This window comes from Chiloscyllium plagiosum, chromosome 34 (assembly GCF_004010195.1).
Source record: "Chiloscyllium plagiosum isolate BGI_BamShark_2017 chromosome 34, ASM401019v2, whole genome shotgun sequence".
Classification (NCBI taxonomy): Eukaryota; Metazoa; Chordata; class Chondrichthyes; order Orectolobiformes; family Hemiscylliidae; genus Chiloscyllium; species Chiloscyllium plagiosum.
The window spans coordinates 38,653,560-38,675,787 of NC_057743.1; the positions used below are offsets into that span (position 1 = coordinate 38,653,560).

The 22,228-nt window shown below is 44.4% G+C and overlaps 1 protein-coding gene across 9 annotated transcripts in view; it reads right to left on the bottom strand.

Annotated features, from left to right (window-relative positions):
* casz1 (castor zinc finger 1) overlaps positions 1-22,228 on the bottom strand; it is a 385,070-nt gene that overhangs the window by 47,497 nt on the left and 315,345 nt on the right. For 4 of the 9 annotated variants that reach the window (XM_043676251.1, XM_043676248.1, XM_043676247.1 and 1 more), the window contains 4 exons: positions 14,860-15,024; positions 7,307-7,479; positions 5,670-6,514; positions 1,962-2,094 (listed from right to left, as the gene is read on the bottom strand). In XM_043676251.1, the coding sequence (XP_043532186.1) occupies positions 1,962-2,094; positions 5,670-6,514; positions 7,307-7,479; positions 14,860-15,024 (1,316 nt within the window). Of the gene's footprint in view, positions 1-1,961; positions 2,098-5,669; positions 6,515-7,306; positions 7,480-14,859; positions 15,025-22,228 lie in introns of all 9 variants that reach the window. The other 5 variants (XM_043676246.1, XM_043676245.1, XM_043676250.1 and 2 more) reach the window with 2 other exon arrangements.

Here is a 22,228-nt window from a genome sequence, read left to right on the forward strand (position 1 = left end):
TCAGTAGAGCGAAGAAGGATGAGAGGTGAGTTGATAGAGATGTACAAGATGATGAGAAGCTTAGGTAGAGTGAATAATCAGAGACATTTTCCCATGGCAGAAATGTCTATCACAAGGGGATATAATTTTAAGGTGATTGGAGGAAGGTTTAGGGAAGATGTCAGAGGTAGGTTCTTTACACAGACAGTAGTGGGTGTGTGGAGCACACTGCTAGCAGTGATAGTAGAGTCAGATACATTCAGGATATTTAAGCAATTCTTGGATAGGCACATGGATAACAGTACAATAAAGGATGTGTAGGTTAGTCTGATCTCAGAGTAGGATAAAAGGTCGATACAACATCGAGGGCTGAAGGGCCTTTACTGTGCTGTTCTGTTCTATGTTCCTGAGGAGGTGACAGAGTCTGAAACGGAGGCATTCCACATCACTTTGAACTGATCTTGTACATTACCAGCAATAAAGTCACAGCAACTACTTATATAATGTCATAAAGCATCCCAGGTCACTTCCCAGCATAATCAACTTAAATCTCTGTCACTAAAACAAAGGGTAAGACTTTAGGACAAGAATCACATTCTTGGTAAAAGGATCATATTATTGTGAATCTTGAATTACAATATGAAATGGGCAGTAAATGCTGACCCAGATAACAAAGCCCACAGCCCCTGAATGAATGCTTTAAGGAGCGTCTTGATGAAGGAGAGATGGGGAGAGAATTCGGAAAGGTCTAGGCTGTTATTTCACGAGCTTAGGATCCAGGGAGTTGAAGTCCAGTGCTTGGGGAAAGGGAGTGAGGAATATATAATTGTGATTGGAGGATTGCAGACATCTTAGATGGTTGTGGAGTTGGAGAAGTGAGGCCACAGAGGGATTAAGTACAGTGTGAGCATATGGAGGGGTTTCACAATGAGCTGAATACCAACCAGAGCTCCTGAGATGTGCATTTTTGGAACCTTCCGTCTTGTTTTCTGAGCTTTTGTTCTCCAAAGCTTTTGTCTCAATTTTAACAGTGATACAGCAGTCAATTAATAAAGATTGTCCCCCTCCCCCCACAGTGGAAGGGAGGTCAGAGGAAGCTGGTTGTACAATGGGTGCATTAGAGCTGTCAGCAAAAGTACCACCTGAGCAAGGAGCCACCATACCAAGCACCAGAGATCAGGTTAACACACAACCCAGCTTCTTGATCGAATTCACCGGGAGTGTTGAGGTCGCAGTAACTGTGACATCTCTGTGCAGCAGAGATAGGAAGGGACAGAGGAGTAGTCTGACAGGGTGGCATGTCTATCACTCAGGGCTTTACTTATGATGAAAGACAATCTGTATTCCAGATTGAAAACTGTGTGTGTGTGTGTGTGTGTTGCACAGAACTCTGACCAGAATGGGATGTATTCCAAAAAGAGAAAACAATTTGATAATCAAACCTCAACTGACCAAACAATGGAAAGATTTTGTGAAAGTTTGGAATAATTGGGAGCAGTGGATGTTTTCGGATGGGGATCTTTGTTCTGGAGCGTAGGCAGTTGATTAAATGTACTTGTCTGGTTTTATATGTGAAGAACTGGAATTACCAGCTGCGGGTATGTCAGAACAGCCTCATAGAGTTGGTGCTGTCTCCTCAATGCCGAATTTGATCATAGAATGCCTACAGTTTGGAAAAAGGCCATTCAGCTCCCCCCCCCCCATCAATGAGCATCCCATCCAAACCCAACACCCTATTCCCATGGCCAATACACTCTAACCTGCACACCTTTGGACTGAAGAAAGCAACCCACACAGACACAGGGAGAACATGCAAACTCCCCACAGGCATCACCCAAGGCTGGAATTGAACTTGGAGTCCCTAGCACTGTGAGGTAGCAGTGCTAACCACTGAGCCACCACATTATCCACTCTAGATAGCACTGAAGTAATAAACTGAGTTCAATACCAGTGCTGCCCTCATAGTGCAGCATGCTACCTACCTGTGCTCCTTCAAGCTCAGATCAAGGCTCTGGTTCTGTGTTGAGTCTTGGGATTGGGTCTTGGTGATGTCACTTGGCTCTTGCTTGACTGGGACCAGACTGAACTGGTTCAATTGTGTTTGCTGCTCATTTCCTGCTATGACAAAATGCAAAAAACAAGTCATTGTTGGTCCCCTGTGATGAGATCGGTTCTGACTTTTGCTCAGCGACGGAACAAGTGGAGTGATAATTATTGCCACATTACGTCAAGCCACCGGGACTTTTGAGATGTCGGAGGGGAGAGAGAGCGAGGTGAAAAGGCTTCATTCTGCTGTTGTCATATCTGATTTGTGGCTCTGCCTCTTAACCATTCATTAAAAATCATGTTAATGCTGAGGGTCTCTGGCAGCTCCAGTGTGAGAGACAAGCTTTGCCTCATTTCAGGATGTCTACGTTTCCATGGAGACGCGTCAGCCTTCAACAGAGCATGCTCAAGAGGAACATCTCCCATCCATGCCAGATCAAACTTGACAGCCAATCAGATCAGTTCAAACAGGTTTGACTCACCCCCATCCCATCCCCCACCTTCTCCCCAACCCTCTCCCCCACACCCACCCAGATGGACAGATCACATTTATAAGCAAGGTATTGAGAAAAGCCACGTGCAAAGAGAATAAATCAGCTTACAGAATGGCCTGTGCCCAACCTTTTCTGAAATACCCCAAGAGACTGAAATATTAATTTTGCCTCGGGCAGAAAAAAGTTTAGTATTTCCCTCCAAAATAAAAACCTGTCCTACTTCTCAGGATGGCTAGTGAATTGAAAGGAAACAAAGTGTTGAGTGACCTGCTCCCATCTCGCAACCCCAGTGTGGGTTTATATCTTGACAGAAGTTGTAGAAGCTAAACTCTGCATTGAGCAAATTTCAAACTTTCTGACTCTAGCAATTCTCAAAGGCCTTGAACTTACACTGTGAGACACTAAGGATGCTAAATGTTCAATTCAGAATTCCACAGAGTAGCAGATTAACCCTAACCTCTGCTTTAACCAGCAATAGGAATAATTTGAAAGAAGAGTTCTGGTTAATCTGCAGTTTACACCAAAATCTCACAAGGTCAATGCTGTTTCTGTTCTTGCTTCTTCTTAATATCTGAACATCACCCATCTCATCAAATCATTCCCTCCCTTTTGTTTTTAGAAAAAAGAATGAGCTCAGACTTGGGAAATACAAAGTCAAGGGATTGTGAGCAAAGTGTAAAGAGAGAAGGAAAAAGCTGCACCTCACTGTGCATGTGCTCAGAGCTGTTACCATGGACACCACCAAATTCACGCTACTCACTAAATTGAAGCCAAAGATGGTCACCCACATACTAAGCTCCATAAACTTGAAGTCATTATAATGCTGCCACCATGTTGTATTTCTTAGCACGCCCCATTCATAGAGCACTAACTGTTTTGGTTCCCAGTCTAACAACACCTTGATCACAAAATCCTCATCTTGATTTTCAAATCCCATCCTCCCCAACCACCCCCACCCCACTTCACCCCCTGCTTTCTGCATTTTCCTTCAGCCTTCATAGATCTCTGGAATATCCGTGCTCCTTAGACTTTCTAGCATCTTGGGCATTCCCAATTTTGATCACTGCACCGCTGGAACGCATGTTTCCAGATACCCATTCCCAGGTTCGGGAATTCCTTCACTGCACCTCCACACTTTGTCTTTACTCAAAAGCAATCTCTCTGACAAAGGTTTTGGTCACTTTGTGTAATTCATTGGGAGAAAGTGATGACTGCAGATGCTGGAGATCGGAGTCAAAAAGTGTGGTGCCGGTAAAGCCCAGCCGATGAAAAGCCCATGCTCGAAACATTGACTCTCTTGCTCCTCGGATGCTGCCTGGCCAGCTGCACTTTTCCAGCACCAAACTTTTTGACTTGTGCAATTCCTTACCCCATTTTGCTCCATACTCAGGAAGCTGAACAATGCTCCCTTTGGGTGCATGGGTACCCAGACATTACTGTGTGAGTCACACACAGGTTGCACCCTTTAAGAAAAAAATCAAAGCTCCTGTACACTTAATGAATGGGCTGAGCACAGCAAAACAAAATCATTAGTGGGGAAATCGCTGACAAGCTTTTATTTATAGAGACACACATTGTGTGCTGTGCACCTCGAAATAAAACCCCTCTTTCACTCTGGCCCTATATTTATGCAACACACAAGGTGAGTCGCCAGTCAAGACCCACCTTCTGAATATAATGACTCCCCATTGATAAAACATTAACACAAAGTATTCTGAAATATCTGTGCTCCTGTGCTGCAGTGGTAGTGTCCCCACCTCTGAGCCAGGACACCCAGATTCAAACCCACCTCTGCCTGAGTTGTGTAATAACATCACACAGCAGATTGATGAGAAAATCTATAAAAGTGAAATGCCCTCTCTCCATCTCTCCCCAGCTCTCCCTCACCTTAATGGGTCTTGCATATAAATTAATCAGTTTGAGAACACAAGTGATTTTCTTGTGATGTTGGTGAAAAAAATGAGTTAGAATCATAGAATCCCTACAGTGTGGAAACAGGCCCTTTGGCCCAACAAGTCCATACTGACCCTCCGAAGAGTCACCCATCCAGACTACCCTATTAGTCTACATTTACCCCATGACTAATGCACTTAACCTACATATTCCTCAACCAAAACTGTCTTTAAAGATGTGTGGGTTTTCATTTTTTTTTTGAAAATAGACCACAGACGTAGAAAGTTCTGTGGCTTTCCATTCACGCCTAGATTTATTCCACCCTCGGGGGGGGGGTGAACTGTTAATTAGGTTTTTAAGTGTTATCACATTATAATAACAAGCAGACTTGCGCTATGAACAGTAATTCAGTTAATAAAAAGAGGCCTCAGAATTGAAGGCAAAATCTAAAGTGAGAGAAACTCATTTTAACGTGATCAGGTATTTGAACTTTAACAGAGGGAAGGGACAGTTCACCGAAATGGTCTTCCTGTTATGAACAAAATAATAAACTCCTACTTGAAAGAATTTGAAGGGACAGCAAAGCGAAGCACATTACACTGAGTATTATTGGAGGGAGGATTACCATAAAACCACAAAACATCGGAGCAGAAGAGGGAAATTTAGCCCATTGAGTCTGCCCTGACATCCAATGAGATCATGGTTGATCCAATCATCTTCAGCTCCACCTTCCTGCCTTTTCTCCATATTCCTTGATTCCCTGACTGATTAAAAATCTGTCTGTCTCAGCCTTGAATACCCCGACAGGAAAGAATTCCACAGATTCATGACAGTCTGAGAGTAAATTGCTCCTCATCTCTGTCTTAAATATCTGTCCACTTATTCTGAGATGGTGCCCTTTGGTCTTCGGCTCTCCTGTGACATCTCATGGGTCATTCAATATACTCAAGGCTGAGATAAACAGATTTCTAATCAGTAAGGTAGTCAAAGTTTAAGGGGAAAAAAAGGCAGGAAAGCAGAGTTGAGAATTATATCATCCATAATCTCATTGAATGATGATCTTACTAATGGTTTTAAAGGATGTTTCTGCTCAAATTCAAATCCAGCTCCAACAAAACCACTCCAGATCACCTGCATTGACCTATCCTTCAAACGTCAGGCTAGTTCAGCTCAGTTTCTCAATGTCAAGTTGGGGATGATCTGTTCTTCTTACGATGAATACAAAATACCAGGGTTATTCATACCCCAATGCCTCACCTAGGTCTGCTGGGTTGGATGGTTTGAGAGCTGCAGCTGCAAGGCGGGCCATCATTGGGGAGATGAGCCCTTTGCTGGCTGTGATCTTCTCCATGATGGTGGTTGCAGCAGCTGGAGACAGGGGGATTGTGTTGCTGGACCCCGAGACAACTTGTGAAGGCGATTCCGTCGGCACGGTGGGAACGCTGGAGGAGATGGCGGATATCAAGTTGGCTGCTGTCACGGGGATGGCCATGGAGACCCTGTTGGGAATGATAGGGAAGAAGGGGCCGGTATTGGAGAGACTGGCATTGGAGAGTGCCAAGGCGACTGGGATGGGGCTGGCCAGCGTTTGCGGAAGTATCGTCGACATCTTGGTTGCTGGGATGAGGTTACTGGTCGGCCTGGCGGCCTGGCTCGAGGAGATCTCTGTGGTGGGAGTGGGGAGGAGTATCGGTCCCGCAGATTGTTGGCTTGTCGGGGATGCGCTCAGACTCGAGTTCTTGCTGCTTATCGCTGAGTAGTCAATCAGATCGTCATTGCTGGAGTCATCCTGTTCGTTCTCCTTGCGGCCCAGCAGCTGGGAAGCCAGGCCGGGACCTCCCGTGTTGCGGATGTGACGCCGTTCGTGTTTTCGCTTGTGCGAGGTCATCTGACTGGTGGAGGTGAAGGTGAAGCCGCAGCCCACCCGGATACAGTGGAAGTGGTTCGTGGCCTTGCTGTAGACACAGCCCTCGTACTTGCACTCCTCGTATTTGTAGAACTTCTTGAAGCCATCCTTGGCGTAGGCGTCATCCTTGATGTGATAACTCTTGTGCTTTTCGATATCACACTTGTTTTTGAAGGTGAAAGTACAGCCAGGACGCCTGGGAAAATGGAGAGGTTAATGAGCAGACTGTATCGTTCCCTACATTCCAGCTCCCCTTTTGTCCCTCACCGTCACATACTCATCACTGAGTACAGGTCACAGTGCGTGTGTGTCTCAGGTTTTCTTTCCACTAACAGCTTAGCTTAATACCCAGAGGATAAAAAAGACTTGCATTTATTTGTCTCAAAGTGCTTTACGGCCAATGAAGTACTTGCGGAGTGTTGTCACTATTGCAGGAAATGTAGAGCCAATTTGCACACAGCAAGTTCCACAAACTGCAAAGTGAGAATAATCAGGTTTTTTTTAGTGTATTGCTAATTGAGGGGTTCATATTGGCCAAGGGATAACTTCTCTGTTTTCTTTGAACCTGTGAAATGGAGTTTTTAATGCCCACCCGAGGGGACATACAGTGCTTCAGTTTAACATCTCAGCTGATGGACAGCACCTCTGACAATGCAGCACTCCTTCAGTACTGCACTGCACCTGAGCATCAACTTTGATTTGTACACTTTAGGGACTTGAAACATCAACAACACAACGCTCCACGAGAGAGCTTACATCCAGATGTTTGTTACTCTTCCTCCAATCTCTTCACACGGCAGTTTGCAGTTCTATAGCACATTTAACATAGTAAAGCATTCTAAGTTTCTTATATATAGGACTGCTTCAATTCTTGGCCAAGGCCATTCAGCGCAGCTGGTCTCACCTAGAAACTTTCTAAGGGTGACTAAGAGAGTCATAGATGTCACTTTATACATAGAGGGAGATATTGAATTGGATTGGGATGTACCTGCAGTGAAAGTGTGTGGTCTTTTGTCCATAGAACTGGCAGCCAAGGGTCCCACAATCCTCCGTCGCACGAAAGCGCTGAAAGCCATCGTTGATTAGCTGGGCGTTCTTTTTGTGGAAGTTTTCATGGGTCATCACATCAGACGTACTGGTGTAAACCTTAGTGCAACCCACCTGGAGGGCGAGAGAAATGGAAGGCTTTATTGAGAGAGCTTCAAGGAGACTGTTGAGGGTGGGGAGGCGGAAGGTGAACGGAAGCTCAGGAAGGGAATGGGACTCCGGAAGCTGAATGTATGAGACTGCTATGTTGGGGGAAAGATGGATAAGGGACAGAATCTAGTGAAGAAGAGATTGGAGGGGCCTGGAGTCACAACAATTGGAGGAGGATATGGAGAGCAGAGACCTGAAAGAACCTTAAATGTGAAGGTGAGAATGGGAGAGAGTGCTTTCATCTAAATGGGTTTGTGCCTATGGGCCTGGATAGGTAATGACAAGCCAGGTACACCTCCCACCACCTTAACACTGTGCAGCTGTTGTAACTCGGGACCCTCCCAAACTCTTCATCCCTCAGGCGAGGTCTCATCCAGATTTCTCCCAAGAGCATCAATGGCTGTCCCATGTAGTCAGTCACGGGAATCCCATTCCCATCCTGCTATTTCATCCTGAGACAGTGTGTGGAGAAGGGGCTATTCAGTCATACCGAGGGATTGGACTTTGCTCAAGGTGGACAGGACTGGGGTTGAGGGAAGGAGCTGATATACAGCTCCACGACATTATGGCTTGTCCAAAGCTCACTATCTGATAGCACAGTGGATATAGACAGAAGGTGTGGGGGGAGATTGTGCTGGGTTTTGGTCAGTCCAGAAGTGGAAAACAAATTGAAGGCTCTGGACAATGATGAAACCTATTAAATACCCGATGCCTCACAGCACCATAGACCCAGGTTCGATTCTAACCTTAGGCGATTGTCTGTGTGGAGTTTGCACATTCTCCCTGTATCTGTATGGGTTTCCTCAAGTTTCCTCCCACAGTCCAAAAATGCGCAGGTTGGTGTGGATTGGCTATGATAAATTGTCCCATAGTGTCCAGGGATGTGTAAGTTAGTTGCATTATCCATTGGAAATGCATACAGGGATAGGATAAGGGAATGGATCTGGGTGGGATGCTCTTCAGCGGGTTGGTGTGGACTCGCTGGGCCGAATGGCTTGCTTCCACATTATAGGGATCCAAAGAAATTTAACCACTAGGGAAAAGCTTGTATGTTCTTATTGCCATAGTATTAGGGATGACTGAGAATTCAGGCCTTGCCCCTTTGTTGATAATTTCCCTTGTCCTACATTTACTGTGAAGTTGAGCATTTAATAGAAATAACCCAAAGTACTATTATTTTTATAGAATTACCTTTCTAAGAGAATAAGACATGAGACTCACTAAAGTATTTTTTCAAAGGAACAAATTGAAATCACAGCATGTGGTCAGTGTGTTCCCTTCATGGCTACTTTTCCCTGCTTTAGTTTTGAGTGAGGTAATGGTTTTATTTCAAATTAGCCAAACCCTTCCACTGCTGTGCCAGAACTATCTCGAGATGAAACATCAGGGAGCTCTGATATTTTCTTATCTCTCTGTGTTCCTGCTCAAACAGTCTCTTGGGTGACCAGAACTTGAGTCTTGCTGAACAAGGAATCATATTGCGGAAGCTTTTTTGTTTTGCACACATCAGGACAAGTGCAAGAATGCTAAATTTCAAATAATCATAACAACTTGTATTACAAGGGAAAAGGGGATTGCTTCCTTTTCATTTTATTTTCTCCATGGCAATGCTTTGTTCAGAATCAGTTTGCTAACCAGTTCCTCCTAGAGTGACCTCTGCGAGTGAGGTCAGGAGCTCTTTGGGAGATGTTGGGCATTCCTTTGGGATTATTAAGAGTTGACATGAATCTGCATAAAACATGGATAAACTCTATGGAACTGTCAAGCTATCAAGCATTTTAAACCCCAAGGCATTTTATATTTCTGAAAAATCAAAAATTCTGCTGAATTAAAATCATTCATTGCTATTTCACTGTTTGGAGACATACATCTGAGATCACCATTATAGGATTAGTGCTGCACCCTGCACCCACAACCTATTGTTATCACAGCCGGGGGAGGGGGGGCTGTAAATTCACAGTTTGATTGACAGCTCCACGTTGTCATGAAGTAATTTGCTGTCTTTAATATAGGGCTATGAATGCAAATGTTTGTTTTCCTTTCAAGTAAGGAATTAAGTATTATTAATGACAATTACTTTTAATAATGAAGCCTGTAGCAAATACTCAGAAATGTTATTCCATCTCACTGTGGCTCCTGAGGTCAGCTAATGGTGGATGCAGCTGAGTTGGCACGAAAGATAAAAGGGCAGATGGGTGGTGAAAGGGGTATGGGCTGGCACTAAGTTGGCATCAAGGCTATAAGGGGTCATGGAATGGCTACAGGAACATAGGTTGCCATTGGAGGAATATGAAAGATGGGTGGGGGTCATGGGATGCCATAGATGGGATATGAAATGTATGGTGGGTGGGGGTAGATTGAGGGTGTGGGAGAGGTGAGGCCTAGGTGCCTGTTTTATTTTAATGGAGAGAAAGTCCCAGAGCAGTAAAGGTCGGGGGAGGGGGTGTTTTCAACAGCTCATCTTAGCACCCGACAGCCTCTGCACTGTTTCTGGGGTCAGTGGGCCCATCTCCTGTTAACCACCTCCACATTCTGTGCCCCCAGTGTTCTCACACAGATGCAGCTCGGTCTGCTGATTATATCCTGTTTATATCTCAGGCTCCCCAGCATTTGCTTTTATAGCAACTATTTGCATTTATATAGCACCTTAATGTGGGATAGCTTTTCAAGGTGCTTCTCTGGCAAAATAAAAACTGAGACTGAACCAGAGCAGGAGATAATAGGGCAGGTGATCAAAAGCTAAATCAAATAGGCTGCTTTTAATGAGTGACTTAAAACAGGAAAGAGATGTGCAAAAGCAATGGTTGGGATTCCAGAGGACCAAGGTTGCTGAGGCATAATCTTTTCTCAAAGCTCACCTGTCCAAATAATAAGAAGAGGAATTTCAGATGAGTGTATTAAAACCCTGTCTGTTTATATTAGCATAACTTAATTGCATAGTCTAAATAAATTATTTAGTGATAGAAATTTCTGCTTTAATTGCTTTGGGTAGAAACAGAAAGATTGCATTGACTTCAGGTTTGGAAACTCAAGAGTAATTTTGTTAAAGTCAACTTCTCCCCTCTCTAGGTTTGCTCTTGTGCGGTTAGTAATTCCTCAGGGGTTAGGACAGATAATTTACTGTCAATATTTCACCTCAGGGGCCAGTTTAAAAGGGCAGTGCCTCAGCTCAGGAATTGCCTCCCTAAAATGCTCTACCTCTCACTCCTCCTTAAAGCTACCTCTGCGTCATCTGTCCTAATATCATCTTAGGTGTTTCAAGGGGGTTGGAGTATAACAGTAGGGAAGTCTGACTTCAGTTGTATAAGTGGCTGGTGAGACCACGTCTGGAGCACTGTGAGCAGTTTTGGTCCCTTTATTTAAGGAAAGATATTATTTCATTGGAGGCAGTTCAGAGAAGGTTCACGAGATTCTTGGGGAATCAAGGGCCATAGAGAAAGGGCAAGGATGTGAGGAATGTCGTATCAACCACGATCCTATTGAATGGCAGAAGGAGCACGAGGGGCCGAATGGCCTACTCCTGTTCCTATTTGTTATGGTGGGAAACAGTGTCCGCTCTAAGGCTGGGAAGTCATTTGCCTATTGATGTGTGACATGGTTCTCAGTTCCAGAAGATACTTCTGTATTTGGAGCTCAGAGTTCCGCCTGGAGCCAGGAAACATCGGAGGGAATGTAGATGTGAAGGCACAAAGTTTGTTTGAAGAAATTATTTTGATTCAACCCATTCAAAAGAGTTGCAACCCATCAGAAGAGAACCTGGAACTTCTGGGCCAAAGATGCAGGTAGTAGTACCACTGTGACACAGACCCCTTCAAATTCTGATCAACAGCCACCCAGGAAAGAGGACATTTTTCTGGATCGTAAGCAGGAGGTAAGTTGGCAACAGGAATGACTTTAATCCCTGAAGGATAGCACCCATCAGCCACGTGTCCTTGTCAGCACAGTGGGGGTTGGAAGTGGGGGAGTGGGAGAAGGAATCAGTCCTTCTGCCGAGCCATGCCCCCTGAGGATCTGGGATATTTTCCTGCACGGATTTGTCAGCAACCTACAGCCAACCCTCTAGGAAGCTCGGGTTAGGTCGTCTTTCCTCCACTCTGGTGCACACGTGGGTCTGTTCATTTCTCCAAGTTGGAATTGTTGCAATTCTGTGGATCTCACAGGAAGACATGCTCCATGAAGCTATGAGCTGGCTTCAGCTGGACCCCTGGACTGGTCTTTTACTGGGAAGAAAGTTGGCTGTGGATATGTGTAGAGTCAAAGGTGTAGCACTGGAAAGGTACATCAGGAATGAAGAGCTTATGCCCGAAACATTGACTCTCCTGCTCCTTGGATGCTGCCTGACCTGCTGTGCTTTTCCAGTGCCACACTTTTCGACTCTGACTCTCCAGCATCTGAAGTCCTCACTTTGTCCTGTGGGTAGGTGCAGGAGATGCAGCATTCCACTGTCAGAGCCATTTCTTTCTTTATCATTCATTGACAGGATGAGGGCACCCCTGGCTGTGCCAGTATTTTTTGTGTAGCCCTTGTTGCTCTGTAGAAGGTGGGGGTGAGCTGCCTTCTTGAACTGCTGTGGTCCTACTGCTCTGGGTTGACCCTTAGGGAGGGAATTCCAGGATTTTGACCCAGCGATACTGAAGGAACGGTGATATGTTTCCAAGTCAGGATGGGGAGTGTGTCGGAGGGGATCTTGTAGATGGTGGTGTTCCCATGTATCTGCTGCCCTTGTTCTTCTCGATAGTCAAAGTTATAGAATTGGAAGGTGCTGTTGAAGGAGCCTTGGTGAGTTGTTGCCGTGTGTCTTGTTGATGGCAGATATTACCACCAGGTGGTCAGGGCTAAAATTGGCCTGAAACAGGTTTGAACACATGCTTAGCTGAGGCTTGGCCAATATCACAACGTTCCTGCATTGTCTGAAGTGGTGTCTTTGAGATAGGACTTTTGACTGAGCTCCTGTCTGTTTGTTCAGATAAATGTGAAGGGGCTGGTGACAGATTCCAGGGAGAAGTTGGGATGTCATTAAACGTCTTGACTAACATTCCTCTCTTAACCACATTCATTAGTCCCCCCCTGTCCTTTGCTTTTGTTTTCTATGGAATTGGAGGGAGGGATGTGACAGGGAAATGATGTGACAGGTCAGATTGGAACTGAGCATAACAGACAATAAAAGCTGGAGTTTAAAGCATCACTTTCTTTTTAAAAGATTTGCAGATTTAAATCTGTTTTGTTCTAAATTGTGTTAAAGACTCCCTAAAAATTGTATTGTTCATTCATTGTAATCTAAATCCCTTACTTCAAATCTTCATTGTTTGAACTTGACCTTTCCCTGTTGAGAAAGACCAGGAGGATTTATTTTGGGCTGAAGTCTCCCCGACTTGCATTATTTTAACTGCATGCTCCCCAGCCCAGAGCTAAAATTAGCCTCAGGCAATATCACAAATGTGCAGAGACCGCTCCTGAATGACAACATGCGACTGGAGGCAGGAAAAGCATTTCCTGCAGCAGATTGGGCTCAGGGAGCCTCTGCAGAGTTCACTGAGGATATCGCACGCTGGGAATTGAACAAGTGCGGATGTGTCATGAGTGTGAAAGACTGAAAAACTCGCAAGAGATACAGCCTTGCTGGAATTATAGCAGGCTGCGGTATGAGTGAGATTTCAGGTTTTTTTTTAAATCCCATTTGCTAGAAGCTTTGTTCTTATTTCTCCTTTGAGAGGAAGGAGGTATCTTTTAAGCGTCCCTCGTTCAGTCTGTCGAGCCCTGCTCTGTCAGTGCTGAGGAGCAATGCGACTTCTAGGGGTTTCACTAGCTTTGTGCTTCCTAGTCAGGCTGCTGCTGTCTTCATTCTTGTCCAGCTCCTGTTCTGAACTTCTCCCTCCTTCACTAACGATGCACTCACATTGTTCACCCAGACTCCCAGAGAGCTGCCTCACCTCTCGGGGTTTAAAGCTGGGAGGTCTGTGACCCAGGGCCGTGCTGCTTGGAGCTCCCTGCATCATTCCAAGAGTAAACTAGGCCACAGACATGAGAGAATTGTTCTCATTCAAACAGAAGGTTCTGAGGGGGCTCCAAAGGGTAAACTGTTTCTCCCTGACTCAGAATCTAAAGTATGGGGGTCGGGGGTGATCAGTTGAGATGAAGAGTAATTACTTCACTCAAAAGGTTGCAAAGCTTTGCAAATCTCTACTGTACAGGCTGGTGGGTCCTCCCTCACTGATATTTAGTATTTTGGGGAATCAAGGGATATGGGGAAGCAGGCAAGAAAGTGATTTTGAAGCCAAAGTTGTCCTAAGACTATAATGAGTGCCAGTGCAGGCTTGAGGGGCTGAGAGGCCTACTCCTTCTTTTATCTCTTGCATCCTTGTTTCTAACAGGATAACTGTTTGATTCCTAAGCCACCTGGGATACTGCTCATACAGCTACAGGGCACTGAGGATATCTTTCAATTTTTTTTATCTCATCAGAAATAAAAAGAACATTTAACACTCTCTATTTCACAAACTTGTTAAAGAGACAGGTACGCTCATTAACAGCCAAATTTTGAAACAACACAGCAAACAGTGCTGCTAACTCTCTGTACTTCCTGACATCCTCCACTGAAGCTGGTGATCCTGCTAGGACCAACTCCACCGATGTTTTTTTAAAAAAAATTTCATGGGATGTGCGCATCACTGGCAAGGCCAGTGTTTGTGTCCCATCCCTAATGGCCCTTGAACTCAGAGTCTTGCTCTGTCTTTTGGGGTCAGTTAAGAGTCAACTACATTGCTGTGGGTGTGGAGTCAGATGTAGGCCAGATTTCCTTCCTTAAAGGCCTTAGTGAACTGGATGGGTTTTTATGATAATCAATGATTGTTTTGTGGTCACCATCTGCTCCACTAGCTACCTGACGAAGAAGCAGCACTCTGAAAGCTAGGACTTCCAAATAACCCTGTTGGTCTATAACCTGGTGTTGTGTGATTTTTTAACATCATCAATGATGACTAATTATGGAATCCAAATTTATTAACAAAATATAATTGAAATTACTGAGTGCTATTATAGTGGGATTTGAACCCATGTCCCAAGGGCAGACTTGTTTCAGACTTCCAGCATCCATTGTTCTTTGCTTTATTTCCCTACAGCAACAGCTTGGGTCTCTGGATTTCTAGGCCAGTGACTGCACCACTCCTCTATTGGGTTGGGGTTCATTCGTCCAATACAGACACATATGCACACATGCACACACACGTCATGAAACACACATTACCCAGCAATGAATGACTGAATGGCAGTAAGACAGTACATCATCACTGCATTCAGTCTAAAGGAGCAGGCAGCTATCGCCTGCTGCTGGTAGGAGAGGGTTACCTGCATGCAATGGTAATGTGTACTCTTTCCATTAAGGTGGCAGCCATGGTAGTAGACACTGCAGTCATCCAAGGGGCTGAAGCGCATGAAACCATGTTGCAGGGAGTTATCTCTCTTCTTGTGCATGTTGTAGTGTCGTATCACATCCTGTTTACTGGTAAACCTCTGTCAAAATAACAAAAGGGAAATACAGTCTTGTTAGTTAAGGGCCATTTGTGGGGGATGAAGGGATATGGGGGTGCAGGCAGTGAAATGGAGTTGAGACACAGAATCAGCTGTAATCTGACTGTCTTATGAGAAGAGGTTGGGTAGATTGGGTCTGGACTCTTTGGAATATAAAGGAATGAGAAGCAACCTTATGAAAACATACAAGATTCTTAGGGGGATTGATAGATTGATGCTGAAAAATTATTTTCCATTACGGGAGAGTCTAGGACCAAATGACATAATCTCAGAATAAGGGGTTGCACATTTAAGACAGAGATGAGGAGGAATTTGTTCTCTAAGAGGGTAGTAAATCCATGGAATTCTTTACCATTCAGGGCTGTCAAGGCTGAGAAAGACAGATTTTTATCATTAAGGGAATTAAGAGTTATGGAAACAAAGACAGGAAAATGGAGTTGAGGATTCTCCGATCAGCCATGGTCTCACTGAATAGGGAAGCTGACTCAATGGGCTGTATCCGCTTCCTCTTGATCCTCATGTCCCCACTCTGCTTCAGCAGAGTACATATACTGCTCCATGTAGCTGCTGTCTGAATAGCTTCAGCAGAGTGCATATACTGCTCCATGTAGCTGCTGTCTGAATAGCTTCAGCAGAGTGCATCTCCTGCTCCATGTAGCTGCTGTCTGAATAGCTTCAGCAGAGTGCATATACTGCTCCATGTAGCTGCTGTCTGAATAGCTTCAGCAGAGTGCATCTCCTGCTCCATGTAGCTGCTGTCTGAATAGCTTCAGCAGAGTGCATATACTGCTCCATGTAGCTGCTGTCTGAATAGCTTCAGCAGAGTGCATATACTGCTCCATGTAGCTGCTATCTGAATAGCACTTGCAGCTTTAGACAGTGGCATCACTCATCGTGACAACCTGCTGAAATCATCATTTTTGGGGAGGCAGATACACAGCTTTATGGAGATCGAATAAGTCAAACTCAGGAACTGGAAAACTGGATTCACAACCTACAACTTGTTCATTTCCAATTCAGTCCAGTGGTTACTCAGGACTGACTACAGTTGAATTCTGTTGTCCATCAGTAGGATTCTGAGGTTTTACTGGTGAGGACATGTGAAGATCACATTCTGTAATTGGAGGGAGGTTATGGTTTGTGAATGACCTTTGGCGATTTTGGATTTGAATTCAGTGATCTGGGGGACTGAATTCCTGTAACTCAGTTCATTTTTCGTGAACTCCAAGGACCAGCAGCCTTCACTCTGGGCTCTTATTCCATGGTGTCTCCCTCCATCATATGCACATTTCAACTCATTACCGCCATTTAACACCTGACTTTTGTTTCATTCCTCAGTGATTTCTTGCTCCATGTTTATGTGGATAGAATCCATGCCTCAGGTAAAGGAAAGGACTTATTGTATATTCACAGGTATATCATCTTCTTACAGCACAGAAAGAAAGGCCATTCAGGCCATGACTCCTATGCTGGCTCATTGGAAAGATTAGTCCTCTCTCACCTTCTGGTGCAACAAATACTTTCTGGTTTAAGTATTCCAGCGATTCATCAATTTGTTTTCACCAGCTTTTCTGACCTTTACTTGCTTCATGAAAACATTTCACAGTGAGTCTCTGTTTCTTTTTAAAGCATCTGTTGGCAAATCCATTAAGGTAAAGTGAGGGTTGGGTGAACTCTGGGTTCCTGGAGCAAGTGTGCCTTCTCTCTATTACATCTTCTCCATTTGATTCCTTATTTTTCTGCTCCGTTTAAGAGCATTTGTTTTTGGAATTTCACCCCTTGTTCTGGGGGCAGCAGCTGATCACTCCAAGTGTGGGCCATTTCATTGTTCATTGGGTGTGGACATCCCTGGCTGGGTGAATATTTCTGTGAGTAACTGCCCCAGAGAAGGTAGCGGGGAGTTGCCCTTCTTGAATCCTGCAGTCCTTGTGGTAGGGACTCCCAGTGCCATTGGGAGGAAATTTCAGGATTTTGACCTAGCAACACTGAAGGAACGGCACTATCTTTCCAAGATAGGGTGGTGTGCGGTTGAGAGGGGATCTTGCCAACGTGTGGCAGATGAGGTAGTAGAAAGTAGGGGGATGTGGAGTGGCTGTGAAATTCCACCTTAGATGTTAACGCCAAGTAAAAATATGAAGTAAATTATCACCAACCAGGACCATAATGAATAGCAGATTGAAATAGAGAAACCCCCAGCAGAAACAGAACTCCCTTTATAGTTCCTCTTTATACCACAGGTAGGGGATAGAAATGTCTGTACACCAGCTATTAGATAACACTTTACAGTTGTCTAAGTGTATCCCTTATGTCATAACAGTTTGCTTGTAAAAGCTTAACTGTTTTTAATGTTTCCATAATTTAAAGTCCATTTCAAGCTTTAAGTGTTGGTGGATGGCATTTCTTCTGCTGACTCGTTTGATTTTACCTTGTGAAAGGAAAGCGTTTTCTTTAAGCCTTGCCTTCTTAATAATGGGCTGCTCACTCACCCACATCCTGACAGGAGCAGGTAAGTCACAGACAGGCTACCTACCTATCCCCCTGCCCACTGTGCTCTGCCCCTGCCTGTGGGCTCTGGCTTGCTTATCCTCTTCCCTCTCACCCTGGGAAGGGTCAGATTTTCACTGCCTTGGAGCCAGGACCGGGATCAGGAATTTGCTCCTGGATTCCAGGAGATCGCAAGGAATTTGAACAGAGTGGACAGTGTCTCTATTAGGAGAAAGTGAGGACTGCAGATGCTGGAGATCAGAGACAAAAGGTGTGGCGCTGGAAAAGCACAGCTGGTCAGGCAGCATCCCAGGAGCAGGAGAGTCGACGATTTGCGCATAAAATCTTCGACAGGAAGAGCTTATGCTTCAAACATCGACTCTCCTGCTGCTCAGATGCTGCCTGACCGGCTGTGCTTTTCCAGCACCACACTTTTTGACTAGTGTCTCTATTATACCGGTTTGCAATAGGCTGATCGGACCAGGGCTCACGATCTCGCCTTGTTCATCAATCTGCAGGATGAGGTTGAATAAAAGCAAATTACTACAGGTGTTGGAAATCTGAAACAAACACACAGAATGCTGGAGAAACTCAGCAGGTCTGGCAGAAGCTGTGGAGAGAGAAACGCAGTTAATGTCTGGAGTCCAGTCTGACTCTTCTTTGGAGCCATCTTCTTCAGTTCTGAAGAAGATACATATTGGATTCAATGTTAATTCTTTCTTTCTCTACAGTGTAAAGTGTAATGCTTCTAACTAGTTTACACTGATACAATCTTGCTCATGGGATAAGCTTATTTTATGAGCTGAAGCAATCAGATTTATCCACTCCTCAGTCAGAACTCCATTCTCCAGAACTGGTTTCTCAAGCACCTCCAATTGAATAAATTGCTTATCCCGCTCTGAAATCTGCAGCTCTGACAGTGGGCACTCATCTCCATGTTCATCATGTTCGGAACACCAGCTGTGTAAACCCTGAATGCCTCTGAAAGTTTGCAACAGGAATTGATGAAATCCCTTGAAACAACACACAAACAGAGGGTTGCACACAGGCACCCCAACTTGGAGCTAGACTTAGAGAGCTGTGAGGTGTCCTACATACAAAGAGGAATCTATCCGAACTGCATGTAGTCACAGCAGAGTGCAGGGTTAAAATTACTCTGTGTGATATTTGTGAAAGTAACGCTATGAACTTGTAATCAAGGAACAGGAGTAGGCCATTCAGCCCGTCGAGCCTCTCCCCCATTCAATAAGATAATGGCTGTTCTGCTTTTAACCTCAACTCTACATTTCTGCATATCCCACTGATAATCTGTCACCCTGTCCCTTGGCCAGCAAGAATCTATCTCCCTTTGCCTTATCAATATTTAATGATTCTGTATCCACTGCCTTTTGAGGAAGGGAATTCCGAACACACTTAACCCTAAGATATTTTTTCTCTCCTCTTTCTTAAATGGGTGACTGTCAATGTTAAACTATGACCCCTAGTTGTAGATTCTCCCAGAAGAGGAATCATTGTTTCCACTTCCACCTGGTCAAGTCCCCTCAGGATCTTGTATGTGAATTGAATTTATTGTCACGTGTACTGAGGCACAGTGAAAAGCTTTGTCTTTGTTCCAATTAATAAACAAATGTTCCAATTAGATCATCTCTGCCTCTTCTAAACTCTTCTGGATGTTGATGCAGTTGCTTTGTTAAGAAAGCTATAAATCTATACATTTGACATTATGATGTTACGATTACAATATCAAACAGTGCAAACTTAATCTGAAAGTATCTGTCGCCAATTGTAGTTTTACTGTCAGAGCACATTAACTTCGCCTCTCGGGTAAACTTCTGGCTTATTGCTTGAAGCTCGTTGTTTGTCCTCCTTTGCTGAGCTGACATTTCTTTCAAGGGTTTAGCTGAATAGTGGGATTGGATCCCATTCCAGGTGTTGCTTTTAAGGACATTCTGGGCCTGGTCTGACCTTTAAGCATGATTTTCCTCTTCCTCTTCCTGCTGGCAGGACATTCGATTTTAAGTGCAGGGACCTCAAACTAACCTGACTGCTTCAGCATCAGGAGGAGCAGTGTCCTTTGAGAGAAACACTGAGGTCAATGAACTCAACACAGGCTGGGAAGTGTACCTGAAGGAGAAACCTTACACATAACCATGGAGAGGGGCGCCAACATCTCCCGTTATAATACTTGCAGACAAGTTGAATACAGTGTAGTGTTTAATCGCTGGTTACTGCAGCACATTCAGGCAGAATTGTTGCATTATCATTTAATTTAACTTGCCACATAAACTCCAACTGATATCAGAACTACAAAGGAAGATGGCAGAATGTGTGCTGTTTCAGAGAAGAAATGCAGCGGAAGGACTAGGGTTATAGAATGAGAGAGGGATAAACAGAATAAAAGAGGGTAGGGAGAATGAAAGAGAAAGAATATGAAAAAGACTGAGAAGGAAAAGGAATGAAAGACAGATTTGTGAAATAGCAGGAATGTGAGTGAAAGAGAGAATGAGGGATAGAGAGAATGTTGGATAGAGAGAGGGATTGTGACTAAAGCAGATAGAATGAGGGATAGAGTGAAGGTGAGAGAAATAATGTGTGATTAAAAAAATGAAAGAAAGAGGAAATTCTGATTTTGAATGTTCCCAGTAATTTGTCATGCGTTCTGATTTATCCCCATTCTAGAACTTAGTCGATATTTAATTTTAATGTTTTTAATTCAGTCTGCAAGGAGAGGGATGTTCTTCACAAAAATGGCAACAGATGGTGAGACTGACGGTGGCAACAGTAAACAAGGATCCTGGCCAGCTGGCATGAAGGCAATGATTTTTAATGGAAAGAAAAAGCCCCCATGTGATAGAAATCACAGCGCTATCATCAACAATAAATAAAAGCTGCAAGATATTACAGGAGGTAAATCTGGTTTGCACTTTTTTTTAGAAATTGATTAATTTATTTTGTTCTTGCAAATGTTAAGCACTGCATGGAAAAATGAGTTACACAGAAATAGTAATGTAGTACAGGGGCTGGTGAAGCTGTATTCTGAGTTCACAGGGTTCCTGTTCAGATCTGCTTGAGTGGTGCCACTGTACCTGGTAATGGGGAAAGACCTGCATCCCCGTGACTGTTCCCAAACTAACTCACTGCCACCAGACACCAGCACTGAGGAAATGGGGAGGGACAGTATGGAATGGTTGGGGGTAAGGAAAATCAGAACTTCCCGGCCCCAAACGCTCCCACCAAACCTCTGCAACAAGCTCACAGAGTCCTTGGAGTTATCCCACATTCCGCAAACAGGCAAAGTCAACACATTCTCAACACCATTCTGTCCTCAAGCATTCCCACATTAAGACCAGTACAAATGAAGTGAATGAACTCCCAGCCTTGACGTGAATGCCGCATATGGGCTTCCTAGGGGAAGGGGAGGGAAATCTGGTCGAGAGGAGGGGTTCTTGTTGATTACATGGCAGATTGTTTCTTGGAGCAGTGTGTAAAGCACTGCTAGTCCTGCAGCACCTCATTCACCACCTGGCTCCACATTGAGACACCCACTTTCCAACTAACTTCACTTTATCCTCCCCTACGCAATTTAACTACGTAACCTGGAACCACAATATTAAATAGTATTCAAAATCAGGTTATAGTCCAACAGGTTTATTTGGAAGTATGAGCTTTTGGGGCATTGCTTCTTCGTCAAGTAGCTAGTAGGGCAGGATCATAGGACACAGAATTTATAGCAAAAGATCAAAGTGTCCACCCCAGTTCAACACCGGCACCTCCACTTCAAAATCAGGAGCAGGACTTAGTCAGGGGTTGGGGGAACAGCATTAAAAATAGCAGGTGGCCTCTGTGTCTGCACTTCATTGGCTTTATCCTGCCTACATGTCATCGGACACAATGCAAGATTCAGGAACAGAGTTCCACTGGGATTTTCCAGTCACCATCCAGGTTCCAACAGGTTGAGGGGGACATTGCATTAAGTTGTCCTTCCCCTGAATCCCATCCAATTGAGACCTCACTCTCACTGAGCAATAAAGGGTTAAGTCAGGGTTGATATGTCTCATTAATGACTTCACACCTTATTTGCACCAGCAATGCAGGGACTAACTAACTAACATGTCTATGTTCCATGCATGTACAGATACTGTGGTCCAATTAACCCCTGTGTTTTCTACAAGGGGAATAGTACCCCTTCTCCTCCCCCACCTTCTCCTCACTGGAAACCCGAGAGAATTCCACTGTTCCACAACGAGCTCTTCAGCCTAAGGTTAATTCCTCATTCAAATAGAAAATACAAAAACAGAAGACAGCAGATACTGTAAATCTGAAATTAAAACTGGGAATTCTGGTTACACTTCAAAACCTCGGATTTCCAGAATCTGCAGGATTTGCTTCTGTAAAGCTAAAGTCGCCATTGTTCCACAGGACTGCTCTGTCTTCAGAGAGAGAGAGAGACGACTGGTGTGGGTTTAACCTGAGGGTCACCACACCTCAGGGGAGGGAGACGTTGAGAAGGAGAGCCCTTCATGGTAACCTCAGCCGGTGTGGGAATTGAACCCAGGCTGTTGGCGTCACTCTGGATTGCAAACCAGCCATCAATGCAAACTGACCCCTGCCACTAATCCCCAATTCACTGCCTCTGCTTTTCATTTATATTCATTTGTGGGACGTGGGTGTCACTGGCTGGGCTTATGTTTATTGCTCATCC